General features: G+C 42.4%; 2 protein-coding genes across 2 annotated transcripts; both read left to right on the top strand.

Annotated features, from left to right (window-relative positions):
* The first annotated feature begins 392 nt into the window (after positions 1–392).
* LOC311108657 (nephrocan-like) lies at positions 393–2,577 on the top strand. The gene is made up of 3 exons (XM_084151350.1): positions 393–682; positions 901–1,802; positions 2,105–2,577. The coding sequence occupies exons 1-3, from the start codon at positions 476–478 to the stop codon at positions 2,511–2,513; spliced, it is 1,518 nt and encodes a 505-aa protein (XP_084007476.1). The 5' UTR covers positions 393–475; the 3' UTR covers positions 2,514–2,577.
* A 2,424-nt stretch (positions 2,578–5,001) lies between these two features.
* On the top strand, positions 5,002–13,021 carry LOC311108110 (dehydrodolichyl diphosphate synthase complex subunit nus1-like). Its single transcript, XM_084150748.1, has 5 exons — positions 5,002–5,540; positions 7,055–7,189; positions 8,985–9,137; positions 9,994–10,093; positions 11,690–13,021. Exons 1-5 carry the CDS (start codon positions 5,174–5,176, stop codon positions 11,778–11,780), a joined length of 846 nt encoding a protein of 281 aa, XP_084006874.1. The 5' UTR covers positions 5,002–5,173; the 3' UTR covers positions 11,781–13,021.
* Positions 13,022–16,977: the final 3,956 nt, after the last annotated feature.

Genomic DNA, 16,977 nt, shown 5'->3' with positions numbered 1-16,977 from the left:
CACTAATCTGTATTACATTTTACTAATAATATATGCCATTTAGCCGACGCTTTTATCCAAAGCGACTTACAGTCACGCGTGCATGCAATAATCAGGGTTAAGGTAGTTAATCTAACATATCTTAAAACATAACATGCAAACATAAGTAGAAAACATATGGCAACTCCTTCAAGCCAATGGCAGACAGAGTATTCAAATAGACAGAGGAGGAAATTGCATTTGTTTAACTGAATGGGTTGTAAATGGTTTATCAGCAAGTTTCTCACGTCCGCAAACAGAAGGGCTATCTATTACTGTTTGTGTCAGTTCCTTGTCGGTGTCAAATGTTGTTTTTTAACCAAGATAAACATCTCTGCCATTGTTCCAAATGAAGCAAAGCACCTACTCTCACCCACATAATCCTTGCTGAGGTATTTAAACCCCCAGAGTAAGAGGGAGTGCTGTTCTTTTTTACTGAGATGCCCAACTAGGCTGGATGTTCATGATGTGGTTTCTCATGATCTTGCTGGCTAGTATTACATTGCATACTCTCTTGTGCATCTGTAGCAATGTTTGTCCAAGGAAGTGTGTGTGTGATAGTGCAAAGTCAGTGCAGTGTTTCAGGTTGCAGTCTTTTCCCACTGGAATCACTAAAGATGTGAGGAAACTAAACCTGGGATACAACCACATCAAGCAACTAAAGGTAAGAGTGGAATTGCTCATTTGATAATAACCATCGATAATCAGTGACATTGGTAACAATGGATTCACTATCAAACCATTGTCAGACCTTTCATCTTGTAATTAATGCTTGGAAATCAGTTAGATTTAAAGACTATTGAGTGATGATTTACTTGTGATTTATAGCATATTGTTTGTATAATGGTGCACATCTTCTCCTGATATGTTTGTCCTTTCCAGGGTAGAGACATATCTGGCCTGACAGGGCTGGAGGAAGTGATCCTTTCATCCTGTGGAGTGGAGGTGGTGGAGGCCAATGCTCTCAGGGCTCAGGGGGTACTAAGAAGCCTGGATCTACAGAAGAACAAACTGCATCAGATCCCTCGTGGTCTCCCACCCAGCCTGGAGACCCTCAATGTGGGCCACAATAGAATCACAGGCCTCCAGGAGTCTGTCTTTGAGGGGCTGAAGAAACTACGCCTGCTTGATCTTCAGAATAACCAGATCACCAACCTGCGTTCCAACACCCTCTCCACCCTGGTGAAGTTGGAGTGTCTTTACCTGGATGGAAATCAAATTGAGACAGTGCAAGGTGCTCTGAGACTCCCCGAACTGAATCTGTTGAGCTTGGGGAACAACAAGATCCCCTCTTTTCCCTCAGCCTTTTTCACACCGCTACAGTCCTTGACGACACTACATTTACCAGGGAACCTCCTATCAAGAGTCCCACTTGATCTCCCTCATGTCCTGTCCTACCTGAACTTGGACAGGAACCAAATACGAGCACTGAGGAACCGAGAGATGGGCCAACTCCGCAACCTCAAATCTCTGTCTGCGTCCTACAATAGGTTGGTTTCTGTGGACGGTGGCCTTCGCTTGCCCAACCTCACAGTGCTGGAGCTGCCAGGAAACCACCTGAGGGTACTGCCCAGTAGACTGAGCCCCAAACTGGAAAGACTGGACTGCAGACAGAACTCCATCCAGGAAGTCACCTTCCAGCACCTGTCTGGAATGAAACAGCTGAAGCATCTCTTCCTAGAGAATAATACCATCTGGAACTTTGAAGCTAATGCTCTGAGGAACAGCATTCACATAACCAACCTGGCTCTGGAACAGAACCTCCTCTCCTCTATTCCAGACGGGTATGTATTTCATCCCTTTGATATGGTGCTTTACTAACATTTGGGATCATATTTATGAATCCATTAAATACATTATAGATGTGTTGTACATTCACTTGAGTATTACTCATTTGTACAATAATCTTTGTACAATATATTGGTAGAATAGCAGCCTAACCACATTGTAGGTCTTTGGTTAAACATATTTGAGTATAAACCACAAGACGATAGATAGATAAACACATCTTAAATGTGACTCCTTTGGCCTTTTGGTGAGAGCAGACGCCACTGCCCACTGTTCTGTTGACATGTCTCTCTGGCAGGCTTCCAGAGAGTCTGATCCGCCTGGACTTGAAAGGGAACCGCATCGAGGTCGTCCAGGAGCAGGAGCTGAGGTCCCTGAAGCGCCTGCAGGTGTTGAACCTGAGGAGGAACAAGCTGACATCCCTCCCCCAGATCACCCTGGACTTGCTGCCCCGGCTGAGGACCGTCTACCTAGACGGGAACCCCTGGAACTGCACCTGTGAGCTCCTGGGGGTCAAGAGGACCCTGCTGGCCAGGAGGGTGGAGATCCCTAAAGAGCTGTGTAATGAGCCTGTGAGAGCGCCAGGGGACAGCTGGAGAGCGTACCTGATGGCCCAGGACAGATGTGAGGAGTACTTCACGGAAACCGCACCTGAGGACCAAGTGGAGCAGACAGACACTGAGGAGTATTATGACTATGATTCGTAGATGGAGAAAATAGATGTAGCAGAGGCATTTCATGTTTAGCTGAACATACTGAGTATTTTTTGTCTTTTGAATGTTTTGACATGTATTACTGTAGTTTGGCAATTAATGCTAAGGAAGTTACCTTCAGCTGCGTAGTCTATAGAAAAACATTGAACTACTGTATTAACAGCCACTGCAATATACATTGGTAAATAGGTATATGTAGAATAGACCTTCAATACCTAATGTATAATACCATAATAATAAATAAACAAGTATATCATTACAGTTTTCATTTACTTGGCACAAACAGATGCTAATAATCTGCTATAGGATAAGCCTTACTTTTGTGTGTGTGTGTGTTTTGTGCTGAATTTAATAGCAGAATCTTAATTGATACTCAAAAAAATAAATAAGTGTTATGTACACTGCACAAACCACAGACAAATAAATACAAGCTACTGATAATTACCGACTTGGACTTCTAGGGTGCTGGACCTGCACGGTTTCCACAGCCACAAAGTCAAAATTGTCTATAAAATGCATAAAATCTAAAATGTGCTTTTATGTCTTTAATTTAAAGTTAGGGTTAAGGTTACGGGTAAGGTCTATACATATTTACCTCTATCACTACAGTATCCCTGCACATTATAAATATGGTATTGGAACTGACCCTGTTCAAAGCTTTTTACTTTCTCGTATTCTTATTTCTTATGTGTATTACTCGTGTGTTTTTGTTCTACCTTGTGTAATGTTTTAGTACTACATTGATATTGATAACTGCAGTGTTGTCTTTAGAGTTTGCAAGGAAGGCATTTCACTGTACTTGTACACGTGACATTAAACTTGAAGGTTTAAAATCCTATTTTAGGAAGAGAAGTTGTAGAAATGGCAGGGCTTGTGACTTTGTGACTTTGTGGCAGTGACGACCTGCCTGCACTTTACCTCTAGGTTCGGTCGTCCCTAGTTACTACAGCCACAAAGTCATAAACCCCGCCTATTTCTACAATGTATCTTCAAATTTGATTTTAACCCTAACCTTAAGCCTAACTTTAACCACACTGCTAACCTTGTGCCTAACTTTAAATTAAGCCCAAACAGCACATTTTTTGTATTAATGTTTGTTAATGAATGTTTACAATATAGCCAATTCTGACTTTGTGGCTGTGGTAACTAGTGGAAAACTCCAGTTTCTGACAAAAAAGAACAACCCGAGTACCTCGGCGTGCGTTTGAGGGGACGGGCGGACGTGGATGCTGAGTTCGAATCAAGCAGCGCGTCGAGCAAATTTGGTGAAGACGAATGTTCTGAATGGACAACTGTAGTATCGAAAATTGGAACAAAAAGGAAATTGTCTAAAATTGGAGTGGAGGATACGTGTGTGAATGATAATGAATCGCTTCTTGCTGGGATGCGTTTGTGGGAAACCCGTTTGAGGTGTCGAAAATGGTGAAGTATGGGTCTGTCAGAGTGACCAGGAGTGGTCTTATTTAGATTAATTGTATTTCTGAAGAGCATAAGCAGATTGCAGTGGGCCTCAAACGCATCTGGACAACATAAGTTTTGTGTTTTGAACTTCAGGAGTCATCTCAGGGGTGACGACAGATGTTCAGGTTGAATACCTGAAGAGAATTCCAGGTGTTGTTGGTGACCGGCGTCTGACCCGCTGGGTGAATGGGGGAAAAATAAGAAAGTCTGTCGGTCCTGTTGTTTTTTGATAAAGAGCAAATACCTACGCATGTGAAGCTTGGTTATGTAAGATACGCCGTAAGAGTTTTCGTCCCCAAACCACTGCTGTGTAAGAATTGTAAAGGATTTGGCCATGTGTGTGCAGACGAACAGAGTATACTGAATAACGGTGTGTAGAAGGACGACGGTGTTGTAATTGTGGTGGGGATCATGATCCTGAGTTTCTGGAGTGCCCTCTAAGGGTGAAGGAGATTGAGGTGGCAAATGTTAGAGCGGTCAATCGAATCTCCTATGCGGAGGCGATTATAAGAATTGAGAAAACAAGTGATGATAGTGAAGATATGGTAATGGAACACGACAGCCTGTAGTAAATGTTTTTGTGGATTTTGTTGCGTTCATTGCCACATTTATAAACTGTACAGCACAAGTCTCAAAGAAGTCTAAGAAACTGGACAGTATTGTGGCTGTGGCAGAAAAGTTTTTGGGACTTAAGGACTTTACATCTAAAGACTTGCAAGGGGTACTGGCGTCGGAAGACCCGCCCTCCCAGGTTCCCCTTGAGCCTGTGTAGGGATCAGATATTGTATTTTTTAACAGAAAAGTTGTTTGATTTATATTATTTATTTTTTGTACGTTTTTTGTTAGTTTGCTCAGTTTTTGGGGGGAATCCTGTTTCCATCCCGCATAGTAGGTGGTGGGATGCACATTCAATTGTGTGATCGCCAATATTCCATAGAAGAAGAAAAGAACAACCCTACGTAGCTCTCGCGTGATTTCATGTTTGCTGAATCGTCCAATCAGTGAGCTACGTGTATCCTCCGGGTTCAGAGTGTAAAGGTTGGATGAAGATGGCAGCCGGCAAGCTGAGGTGTTGGCATTAAGCTAAATGACTCACAGGAGTAGATTAGTGTGTATCCATCATAACTAGACTTGAAATGCAAAGCTCGATACATACCTGATCATTATAACATTTCGTCAAGAAGGGCGGCATAATGGCAATCGTTTACGAGTTCGTGTGGCGGGTTCTGCATGTCCTTCTCCACATTCATAGAACGCTTATCACTTGGTTCCGAATCCGTCTTCGGAATTGGAATGGGCAACTGTGGTCACGAGCCTTAACAGCGCTTCTTGTGCCGATAGCTCTCTCGTTTCCTAACCAAAAAAAGCTAGTTCCAGCACCCGGTAAACGCGTTGGTCGTCGGTATCGATGGGGGGCGGATGGGAAATCTCTGGAGAAGCTGCCTGACCATATCGGCTTGTTGATAGCGGAAGAGGAGCCACGGTACACAGATATCGCCAACCTTGTCGTGTGGTGCATGGCAGTCGGCATATCTTATGTCAGTGTGTACGATAATTACGGTAAGATCATTGATTTTATTTCTTAGTTATTTAATTTGTAATAAATGACACCAGGAAGTATTGATAAATACAGCATCAGCAGACAGTAACGTGCGCTGCAGTGCAGACACTTGCCAGCCAGCCATTATTTTGATTAGCTTGTAATCAGCGAATGGTGAACTTTCCTATTCATGGTACTTTGTTAGTTATCTTGGATAACTGTTACCTAGGTATCTAACAAATTCTGATAGTTAAATAGCTTTACCCAGCCTTCTTCCCTTTCAGAAATCTAACCGCTTACTTGTGCCATATCTGCTTAGGCCTTCTATGTCTCTGTCTCGTCTCTCTGCCCCTCATTTCAGTGTGAAAGACGTAATAATACTACCCTGTACCAGTATCCATTCACAGCTCATATTCCTGGTGCTTACTTAAGCAATAAGGGCCGAGGGGGTGTGGTATATTGCCAATATACCAATGCTAAGGCCCTTAGCCATGGTATATTTGCCATATCACAAACCCTTGATGTGCCTTATTGCTATTATAAACAGGTTACCCACGTAATTACAGCAGTCAAAATAAATGTTTTGTAAATACAGCAGTGAAAATGCATGTTTTGTCATACCGTGGTATACGGTCTGATAAACCACGGCAGTCGGCCAATCAGCATTCAGGGCTCCAACCACCCAGTTTATAAATTGTCTTTGGGCCCTTCCCTCTTTCCCAATATGGCATGTCTTGTCATTAGAGAAACCTCTGGAGTGTAATACTTTTATTTTCTATCAACTGTAACAATGTTGTATAGCTAATTATAGAATATGATTTCAACTAGTGGTCTCGACTCTCAATAGGCTTTCAAGGTTTGCCCTATGGCTTTTTCACCCATTCTTTGAGCCTAGAGGGAATTGGCTAAACTGAAAGGTTGCACACACACAGTATTCCTGCTCTTGCTTCACCACAGCCACTCTTACTGGGTCATGCTAGTTTAAAAAAAATATTGTTTAAGCCTTCTTGAGGGCCTTCTCAGTGCTGTGTGGTTCCTCAATGTCTGCTGACTTGTGTCATCAGTCTCTTACAGCCAAATCTGGCATATGACGCATTATTCCCCCCTAATTACTAGACTTATGATGTTAATTTTAGATCTCAGTTTTGAAAGGTTGCAGATCTTCTTGTTTTCTCATCTTTCAGTTGTTGAGTTCAGATGTGCCCAATGTTCCTAACCCCCACTGAGAGGTTGAAACTCCCCCCCTCCCTCCCAACAGATAACATATCCCTATTGGATTGTTTGCATATCCCTTTTGGTTGGTCATGGCAAGAAGGCATCCAGCTTTTGTAAATTAATATCAAAAGCAGATTTTTCTTTCTTCATTTTAGCTAACCCTAGCCCTTTTCCTAACCTTAACCTTATTCTCCTAACCTGCTATGTTAATTATCCTAAGCTGCTGCGTAAGTTCTCCTAACCTGCTACGAAAAGTAAAATGTGATGTTAATTTGTCAAAAAATGGATCCCTTCTAGCCATGACCCTTTTGGTTCCCAGGTGTCTTCAGGAGGAACAACTCCAGGCTGATGGATGAGATCCTGAAGCAGCAGCAGGAGCTCCTAGGTCTAGAAGGCTCCAAGCAGCTCTCTGTGGAGTTCCTTAACAATGGCACTGATAAACAGGACCATCAAGGTGAGACACTTGAACACTGAACAGCAGGGGCCGTATGTATCAAGCATCTCAGATTAGGAGGGCTCGTCTAAAGCGGTACTCCACAACATCATGATTGAAAGATGAACTAAGGTCCACACTCCAGTCCAGTTGGTGGTGGTAATGAAACTTAAAGTTTGTTGCCAACCGCCATATAAAGTCCAAAGAAGAAGAAAGATCCTGAAGGAGGAGAGATTACTAGAAACAAACTCGGTTTACCCTTTTATCTGTGGATTAATTGTCGGAGTAGAGGACCTTGTGCATTTCAGGTAAAATAACAACCCTATGTTTATATCCCAGGACAAATTAGCTAGCAACAGCAAACTAGCTAGCTAAATTGCCGTAAATGTGTAATGCTTTTCGACCTGTCCCCAAATTAATATAGTTGGTTCAGATTTCAACCTGCGTGTCCTGATCGCATCCGGTGTGGGTGGTCAAAATCAACATGCACGTGGTCTGCTCAGCATGTAAAAGGAAGCTGGCATGTGCTTAAAATAATGTTAATCGCTAACTAAATGCCATTTAGCTAAATCCGCTAGGGCAAAGTAAATGTTAACTCTAATATAGGTTGCTATCAGTGGTGGTGTAGATCAGCATGTTTATACAATGGCATGTTCTGAATCATCTGAGCACATCTTCCTCCTTCAGGAGATGTGCTTCAAATGTAAGTAGGATTCATATAGGCCGAATATAGGCTATATCCATCAATTTAAACATCTATTTTAACTTAACTTTTATGTGGTGCTCCTAACTTTTCTAAGTTAGGAGCACCAGTGCTACCAATAAAATATATTAATTTAGAGCCCAGAGTGCCAGGGCAAAAACTAAAATGTGCACCCCTTTCGGTCCCCGGGACCAGGATTAAGAAACAGTGCACTAAACTGATCTTAAATCAGCACTCCTACACCTACTCAACGCTTGATATGGCCCCTGAAAAGACACCTGGAACAATGGGACATGCCCTGTGGTTTCTCTGCTATTCTCCGTTGTTGCTACTACTGCAGTATGCCATAATCTGGTTACACCAGAAACACTAGACGGGCTACAACCGAGAAGAGAACAGAGAAGCATTCAGAATTCTGCCATGTGTAGTATGAATAATCAATTAAATTCTATTGGATACTAAATAATATATGAAACCCTTTAGGGCAATTTAGATTGCAAGGCTTAATTGGAGTGCAATATCCACAATTCATCGTCACTTATTGAATGAAGTTTGAAACTGATTACAAATATTATAGTTAACTGTATTTTTTAGATGGATTCCAATTCAACTAGGCTTGAATGCATAATTGCATCATCTGTGGCATTTGTTTATTGAAGAGCATGTGGACTGCAGCCAGCCTATATTGACTGATTAAGATCTATTCTATTGTGTAGTCTTACTTGCTGTTGGCAACTACACCATTCTCCCCTGAGCAAGTCAATCTGTTATGACACACCGTCACACACACAGACCATATGGAGTTGTAAAGGAACACAACACAGAATAATTCTCTTCACCAAGGAATTCTTGTTTTTCCTGTTCATAGAGAACCTATAATTCACTTGTATAACCTATTAATTATAGTATCTCTATGTTCCTGTTATTCAATTGTTTTGTAATCCATAAATGTCATATTAAAGGATTGTAAAGCAGGAATTCCCACCCACCTTCAGTCAAACAGACACCTGACACGTTTACCATTGATTGGTATGATTATTGTGATGTGTGAGTCTGAGTATCAGTATGTGTGTTTGTGGGGCTCATTATGACTGTATTCCTCTGTGTCCACAGTGGTGTTGTGTCAGTCTCTGTTGAAGGTGCTGTCTCCAGACGATGGGAAGCTGAGGATCGTGCAGGCAGCACAGCAGCTGTGTAGAGCTGTGGAGCAGAGGGAGAAGACATCCAAAGACATCAACGTCACTGTGTTGGACTCCTTACTCAGAGGTGAGGAGGAGGAGGCCCCTGCCCCAAGATCAGGGGGAGGACATGCCATTGGTTCTTACTGGTGTCCTTAGTGTATTGTTATTCATTGGCTGTGGACAACACCTTTATTTAATTGCTTTATCTTCAGGATAAAACCCATATACATTATATTGATCATATCAGTATTAATCATAGACTTTAAATCATCTGCTATTAATCTGTGCCAAACTATTACAAGCTGGAGTACAGACAGTGACACTTAGCTCACCAGCTCTCCTTTGGCATGATGTTCAGAGTAGCAATTTCACTTTATTTGAAGCTCAGGAAGGATGGAGGGAAGAAATGGGGTAAATGTCAAGGAGCCCCCTGTTAGAGCAGCTCCAACAGTGTTTGATCAAAAGATGAAGGGAAGATAAAGCACTTGGAGTCTGTGCCAGAGAGCTCCTCTCTCAAAGTGGGTTCTTTGACCTGAACCCTCTGCCCGCCCCGGCCCATCGTTAGCCCCTGGCTAAGACTGATCACCATCACTAGCTGTAAATCACAGGACCGTTACTTTAGTGGAATACCTCCGTTTGCACTCACTAATCAAAACAGACTCTTGTAGAAGGTGATGGATGAGACCGAAGGCAGAAATGTGAACAAACTCATGAGAAATATGGTATCCAGACATAATATAAACTACAGAGGATAGCAGAGTTCACTTCAGTGCAGTTGAGTCCAATCAAATCCAGTGTAGTGTACAGTGAAGTTATGGTGTGTTTACCTCTCAGGGCCAGTGAGTACAGCTGTTCCTCAGCACAGTCAGTATCTATGGGGCTTGGAATTTCCAGTGATTGGTTGTTCCATTGACCTCTCTCCATGCTGTCTCTATGTGCAGAATCGAAGAGTACACCAGATCCAGACCTGGTTCTGAAGTTCGGCCCAGTAGAAAGCACCCTGGGGTTCCTGCCCTGGCACATCAGACTGACAGAGTTCATGTGAGTATTGTACAGTGTGTGTGTACACACGTTAGGTAAGGGTGCCTCACTCGTGTAGAAGAGCGCTGGGATAGCCGCTGCTCTGAAGAGCTGGACACGAATGACAATGAGGTTCCTTTCTGATTCCTCATAACCACTTGTGTGTGTGTGTGTGTGACAGAGAGGGAGAGTTTGTGTGTGCGTGTCCTTTGCTTTACCTCCTGAGTATAATTGATATGGGCCTGTTGTGTGGTTATCTGTGCAGATTAACTGGTAAACCTGTCTCTGCTGCCTAATTTATCTCCTGGCTTGACAGATTGGCAAGGCTTTTTAAAACGCTTCTGTGCAACCCAGTATAAATAGCAGTGCTATTTAAAGGATAGTGGAAATGGAGAGGAAATGTTGCAGTTCAGCCTTCATAAGATGTGCAGTTAGATGTTGCCAGATGATGATGATGCATCACTAACAATTGCATAAATCCTATTTTTAGAGATGAACTTGTCCAGTGATTTTTTTTCTTCATAGAAAATGGATGCGACAATTGCTTGCTAGGGTGCGTTTCCATTTAACTATCTTGTGTCAATAAAAATAGTTGGACGTAATGGCGTCACACCTAAAAATAAAATTAGTGTTGAATAAAAATGTAGTGGTTGAAGTGTTTCCATTACCCATTTAGGCATAGAATGCAATGATTGACTAATATTTACCATATTCGAATAATTCTCATGTGCCAAAGTATCGCCACGGTCCGTGCCATGGTGAAACTTGCACTCCTGTAGATCTGAAATAATTGGATGGTGAAACTTGCCAGCATACCAGAAAAGCAAGGCGAAGAAATTCAGGCATTCTTGAAAGTCAGGACAATCCTTGTCCTGCAAAGAAGCAATTTTATAGTTGAAATGTTTTATTTTGCAATTAGTTGGCATTTAGAATTAAATGTGGAGTGGAGATTTATAGTTACGTGGTGACATTACATGCCTCGTGTACCTTCAAAATGATTTGGCAATCATCATTTATCGAAAAACAGTTTCCATCATTTGGCGCAATAAAGAAAGGTACATTATCTCATCTGTGAGCGAACAGGCATTACCATTGAACAGGCATTACCATTGAGGCCATCTCCATTTTGAAGTCGTCAATTTTCTTCTACTATTTCTATGAGTTGGTTAACAAACTGAAAGGGTGCATACTGCCACCTACAGTTATTGAATATTTGCTCAAGTTTAATTCATTGGCTGATCCCTCCTGATGACCTGGATGGAATTATGTGAACCTTCCTTAACCAATAGGAAGTACCACCCAGTTGACTACTTCAAAATGGTGAAAGTCCTCAATGGCGCGGCCCATACTAAAACTGGCTTTTGGGCACTAGAGTCCCCAATCATTTTCTATGATTTGCAAGGACATTTTGGGCCTTGACCTCCATCGAACACTAGATGGCCGTATAGTGCTGTAACTGCTTTAGACATTAGCTTTTTTAAGCATCAGTAAAGTAAAGTGCATAATTGTATTTGGAGTGAGCCTTTTAACTAATGTAACATGATGACATTTCTGTTCATCACTCCAGAAGTGTCTCTCTGTAGTATATCTCTCTAACATCCTCCCTCTCTCCTGCAGCTCCTTACCCTCCCATGTGGACGTCTCCTATGAGGACTTATTCAGCGCCTTGCAGCGCTACGCCTCCTGTGAGCAGCGGCTGGGGAAGTGAGTGATTGGCCCCGCCCCCTCCAGAGGAAGGGGAACGACAAGGGTGTGGGGTGGGGGTCCGCCCTAGCCCCTCTTCCTCCCGGGTCTCTATGTTTACAGTACAGGCACTAGAGAACAAGCAGACAGCGTACCGCCACATCACATCGAATCTCACCTCCACCCCCACTCACTCGGACTCACTGCTCCTCCGCAACGTGAAAGGCTCGCCAGGCTGCCTCTGTGAGGCATGCTGGATAGTACGGGCCCTGCCAAGGTAGCGGCACGCACTGAACATCTGCAGGCTTGGAGGAGATCCGCCAATACCCCCGTGTCAGCCGGATTAACAAGGAACCAACATCACCTGAAGGACATTGTTAGCAGTATGGTGTAAATCTAGTGTTGCTTTGCTTCTCTTTCTCTCTCGCTCTCTCTGTTTGCTGTAGATCCTGCTGTGCCCCTGAGGTATGAATGAGGATGATGGATAAAGCTTTCTGCTGCTCTGGAAGGGAGTGGTGTATTGGTGTGTTGGGAGGGATGTGTGAGGCAGAATGTTTAATGCTGAACAACAACATTGCGCTTCAGGTCTCTCTATCTCAATGAAGGACTGCATGGAGGACCTCCTTGTTTTTTTTTTCTGGAAATATAATAATATGCCATTTAGCAGACGCTTTTATCCAAAGCGACTTAGTCATGTGTGCATACATTTTTACGTATGGGTGGTCCCGGGGATCGAACCCACTACCCTGGCGTTACAAGCGCCATGCTCTACCAATTGAGCTACAGAGGACCGTACCATATACTTTACATAAGTGTGCTTCAAATGTAGCGCTTGATCAATGTGGTACAAGAGGATGTGGAATGAGAGCTCTGTGATACGTGACTTTACTCTGCATGTGATGCGATGTGAAGGATGTGTAACTACATGGTTGTGCTTTGTCTTCATTCAGAGTTACTAGTGGTGGACTGTGTGTGTGTCTGCTTTTGTACATGGGTGAAACTCAGCCAGCAAGTTACACTAAACCTACGGCAGGATTGTGGGTTCGTTTCCCACGGGGGACCAGTATGAAAAAAAATATATGTATGCACTCACTAACTGTAAGTCGCTCTGGATAAGGGCGTCTGCTAAATGAAAAAAATAAAATAAAAATGTTGTCCATAACATGAAGATTTCTGCATGTTGAGCACCTCAATGCTGCTGTCTGTTATTGTTAATCCATGTGAAGATTGACGAACTCTTGTATTAAAGTGTTTGTCTGCTATTTCTTTCCTCTCATGAACTTGTTTAAAACCCAGATTCAGTATTTTATTTTCCTTTCTCTCTGGTTAGATGGCATACTGTAGTATTTACACTGTAGGGATACCCCAGATAGAGGACTCTAGTGGCCAAAAGCCAGTTTTAGCATGGGCAGTGCCATTGAGGACTTAAAAAATTGTTGAAGTAGTCAACTGGGTGGGACTTCCTATTGGTTAAGGAAGGTTCACATGATTCCATCTGGGACATGAGGGATCGACCAATGAATTATACTTATACGCAAATATTCCATATCTGCAGGTGGCAGTACATCGCCAACCTTTGCTTTATACCTGTTCAAATGACACACTCCATGTGGCAGTATGCATTTACACCATAATGCTAACTGACTATCTGTGGGACTGAAACAGCCAGTGGTTGGGTTGTCATAGGAAGGTTATCAGTGTGAATAATTAATTAATGTTACTGAAAACCCCATGTATGCGGTAGACCTACCTGCTTTGTTTGGGTTGGATTCCCTCAGCTTCTTCTGAAGGTAGACTGAACTGCCGAAAATGTGTCTTTAGAATAACATTCCTGCCAGCTAAATTGAACCGGTGTAAATGGTTGATTATAGAGTTGTGTTGTCTGATCTTATTCTCTGCATGTCCCCTCACATGTATTGTGTTCTTTGGTGAGGTGAACAAGTCTTTTAGTCCCTGTACTGTATGCCCCGAGAAGTTAAGGGCCTGGTGGATTTAAAACCTTGACTCCCGAGTGGCGCAGTGGTCTAAGGCACTGCATTACAGTGCTAGCTGTGCCACTAGAGATCCTGGTTCGAGTCCAGGCTCTGTCATAGCCGGCCGCGACCGGGAGACCCATGGGCGGTGCACAATTGGTCCAGCGTTGTCCAAGGTAGGGGAGGGTTTGGCCGGCAGGGATGTGGGTTCGTTTCCCACGGGGGGCCAACTATTGAACAATGGAATGCACTGACACTGGTGGTTTGCCATTCTCTGATCATTGCGTCCCAACCCATATAACCAAATAGGTGTTTCACCATCTGAAAGCTGTGTACTTAGGGAGAGACACTCAGATGCAGGGTTCTAGTCATTCTGAATGTATATGCAGCAGTCATTCAAATGCATGATGGACTGCACCATCATTCAAAGGGAAAGCAACTACAAATGCTTCTTGTTAAACGCTTCATTTTAAACACTGAGGTGTACAGGAGAGCTGCAAATGTCTGGATGCTGTCTCATGCTGTGTTTTCGATAGGACAGGCAGTTTGAGAGCAGCTCGAACCCCTGTACTGCTACTCTACTCCCTCTCAGATACAGCACTTTACACAAGTCTTAACATCCCCCTCAAATGGAAGATGGTTGAGTGTAGAGTGTTTTAAGATGTGGCAGCTGTTTAGCTACATTGATGTTTTCTATGTGTTACAAAATGTCTTCAGCCATTCTGCAAAAAGACAAGGTAGGGTTCTTCTTACCTACTGTCATCTGCATAGCTATTCTGTCTGGTTAGACTATATGGTACTAGTTGCTCCAAATGGAGACTATTCTAATGTTGCTTTGGAGAAATATCAAAATGTACTGTTCCAATGTCTACTTTACAAGCACAAAATAACAACTAATGTTCAATGTAAATCACTTATGCGTACAACATTGAGGCAGATTTACTTTAAATCCACCCTCAATGTCAGTCTTTTAGATCCAGTGAAGGCTGCAGAAATGGAGAACTACATGAAATTGCGTTATGTTCATAATAGGGTTGGGGGATGTCAACCTTTGTCCTATCGTGATTATGTTCCCATTCAACGTTGTGATATATGATGCTATGGCCCCCTATTTGCCAACCCAAAACATAAAAATACATGTTGAAAATACGTTTTTAAATGCCAGTAATTGAGAACTAAGTGAAATTGCGTTATGTTCATAAAGAAAGCATCCTTGCAAGGGAGAGGATTTTCCTCTCTAGTAAGCTTCTTAGGAATATATTAGCACTGACATTTTGGTATCTCCTTTATCCAAAATGCCATATTTACTTCTCTGATAACCCTAGCGATGCCTTTAGGAGATTAGATTTGATCCAGTGTAACATGAGAAAATGTGACAGACAGAGCTTCTCTCTCTCTCAATACAATAAATTGGTTATTTTGTAGAGATTTATTGTCTTAAAAGATTCCTTCCTATCCATGAGAATGTAGCTGTCAAATTCGTGTGTTAAAGTGATGCTCCGGAACCTTTCTATAATTTCAGTAATTTTGAAAGTGGTGCTCACGAGCCAAAACGGGTGCTGTTTTTGGTTCACTACTTCATCCAACTGTGTACTACGTCATCCATTTCGTATGATATGTTAAGTCATGTAAACATCATTCTTTTTTTGTGCTAAAGATCCCAGACTGCATCTTTAAGTAGGATATCAGTCAAATTTGAAGGATGCCTTGGGAGTACAATTATTGACGATGACCCAATAGTATTCCCCTATGTACTGTACTGTCATGGCCTCTTAACCTGAGGGGAAGAAAAGAGAAGCCAAGCTGAAAATATTCTCATAACCATTCTAGAACCAACCAGTGTGTGCTAGATTCATGCTCATTTGTGTTTTTAAGCAATAGCATTGTGGGGCCACAGGAGGTTGGTGGCACCTTAATTGTGGAGGACGGGCTCATGGTAATGGCTGGAGCAGAATGGGTGGAATGGTATCAAATACATCAAACACGTGATTTCCATGTGTTTGATGCCATTCTATTCTCTCCATTCCAGTCATTATTATGAGCCGTCCTTCCCTCAGCAGCTTCCACTGCACTGCAACAGAAAGTCTTATATGAGATATTAACATCGTTTTTACAGCTGATGTAGAATGGCAATAGCATGTTTTAATTACTCCTTCCTTTCAATTTACTGTTCTCCCTGCTGATTGATCAGCAAGAGAATGCCAGAAAGCACTGTCAGTTTCCAGTATGCTGGCTATAAGCAGCTAACTGTAGGGGGCTGTGAGTGCATTTATGAACAATTATTAACAATTATGAACATGTGACCTTGTAGGAGGCGTGTACTTAATTTGTGAATGTTAATTTTCATGTTCAGTCTGGTGCTGGGGGGAAATAACACACACACAGACATAGGCTTCTAGTTGTAAACAGTGCCAAAGCCACTGAACTGGGGTAGGGCCTAGTAGGGGTTTTCGCATTGTGAATAATGTTTCCTGTGTAGTGCTGAAGTAACCATGGCAACCAGGTTGTTCATCTGTGTATGATTGTAAATAATATGTCAAACATGTTTTATTTATTTATGTGTGTACCTATTTTAAATGAAGATGGAATTTAAACGGAGAACTGGTAACAAACTGCATATTTCTGATGTGGGATCCTGCTGTTCTTATTTGTTCACTTCTGTAGTTTCATCCTTTTAAGATAAATGACTCAATACTTAAAGGCAGCATTAATATACCTTGGTCTACTACTACAATACACAGCACTCGTCTTTCTTAGTCAGAACCTGTGGCAGTCCCCCATTTTGACTTGATTCAGTATTGACAGTAAAATTGCAGTAAATATCCATTGGGTTTAAGTTGAGAAATATGTCACGATCGTCTACGAGAGAGGAGGACCAAAGCGCAGCGTTGGTAGCGAACATATTGATTTTAATGTAATACACGAGAATACAAAACAAAACACGATCATGAAGTCCTCAGTGACAACGACTGAACATAGAACAAAAACCCACAACCCCAAGGTGAACAATGACAGTTTAAATATGGCTCCCAATCAGAGATAACGAGCCGACAGCTGACACTCGTTACCACTGATTGGGAGTCACACGACCAAACAATGAAACACAACCAAATACAACACAACCAAATGAACACACCCTGGCTCAAAATATACAGTCCCGGAGCCAGAGCGTGACAAAATATCACAATATGTTGGTTCTATGAATAGTATCAGATACATTAATGGAAAGAGCAAAGCCCAACCCCAGTG

This window comes from Coregonus lavaretus (genome assembly GCF_964263955.1).
Source record: "Coregonus lavaretus genome assembly, chromosome: 33".
Lineage (NCBI taxonomy): Eukaryota > Metazoa > Chordata > Actinopteri > Salmoniformes > Salmonidae > Coregonus > Coregonus lavaretus.
The sequence above is the reverse complement of the archived record's forward strand: the minus strand, read 5'-3'. Positions and strand labels throughout refer to the sequence as shown.

Bases quoted from the DNA above. Each gene is read 5' to 3' on its own strand.
- LOC311108657 (XM_084151350.1), top strand. From the start codon at position 476: ATGTTCATGATGTGGTTTCTCATGATCTTGCTGGCTAGTATTACATTG. The intron at 683-900 runs GTAAGAGTGGAA...TGTCCTTTCCAG, and splicing joins ACCACATCAAGCAACTAAAG to GGTAGAGACATATCTGGCCT. The intron at 1,803-2,104 runs GTATGTATTTCA...TCTCTCTGGCAG, and splicing joins CTCTCCTCTATTCCAGACGG to GCTTCCAGAGAGTCTGATCC.
- LOC311108110 (XM_084150748.1), top strand. From the start codon at position 5,174: ATGGCAATCGTTTACGAGTTCGTGTGGCGGGTTCTGCATGTCCTTCTC. The intron at 5,541-7,054 runs GTAAGATCATTG...TTTGGTTCCCAG, and splicing joins CAGTGTGTACGATAATTACG to GTGTCTTCAGGAGGAACAAC. The intron at 10,094-11,689 runs GTGAGTATTGTA...TCTCTCCTGCAG, and splicing joins ATCAGACTGACAGAGTTCAT to CTCCTTACCCTCCCATGTGG.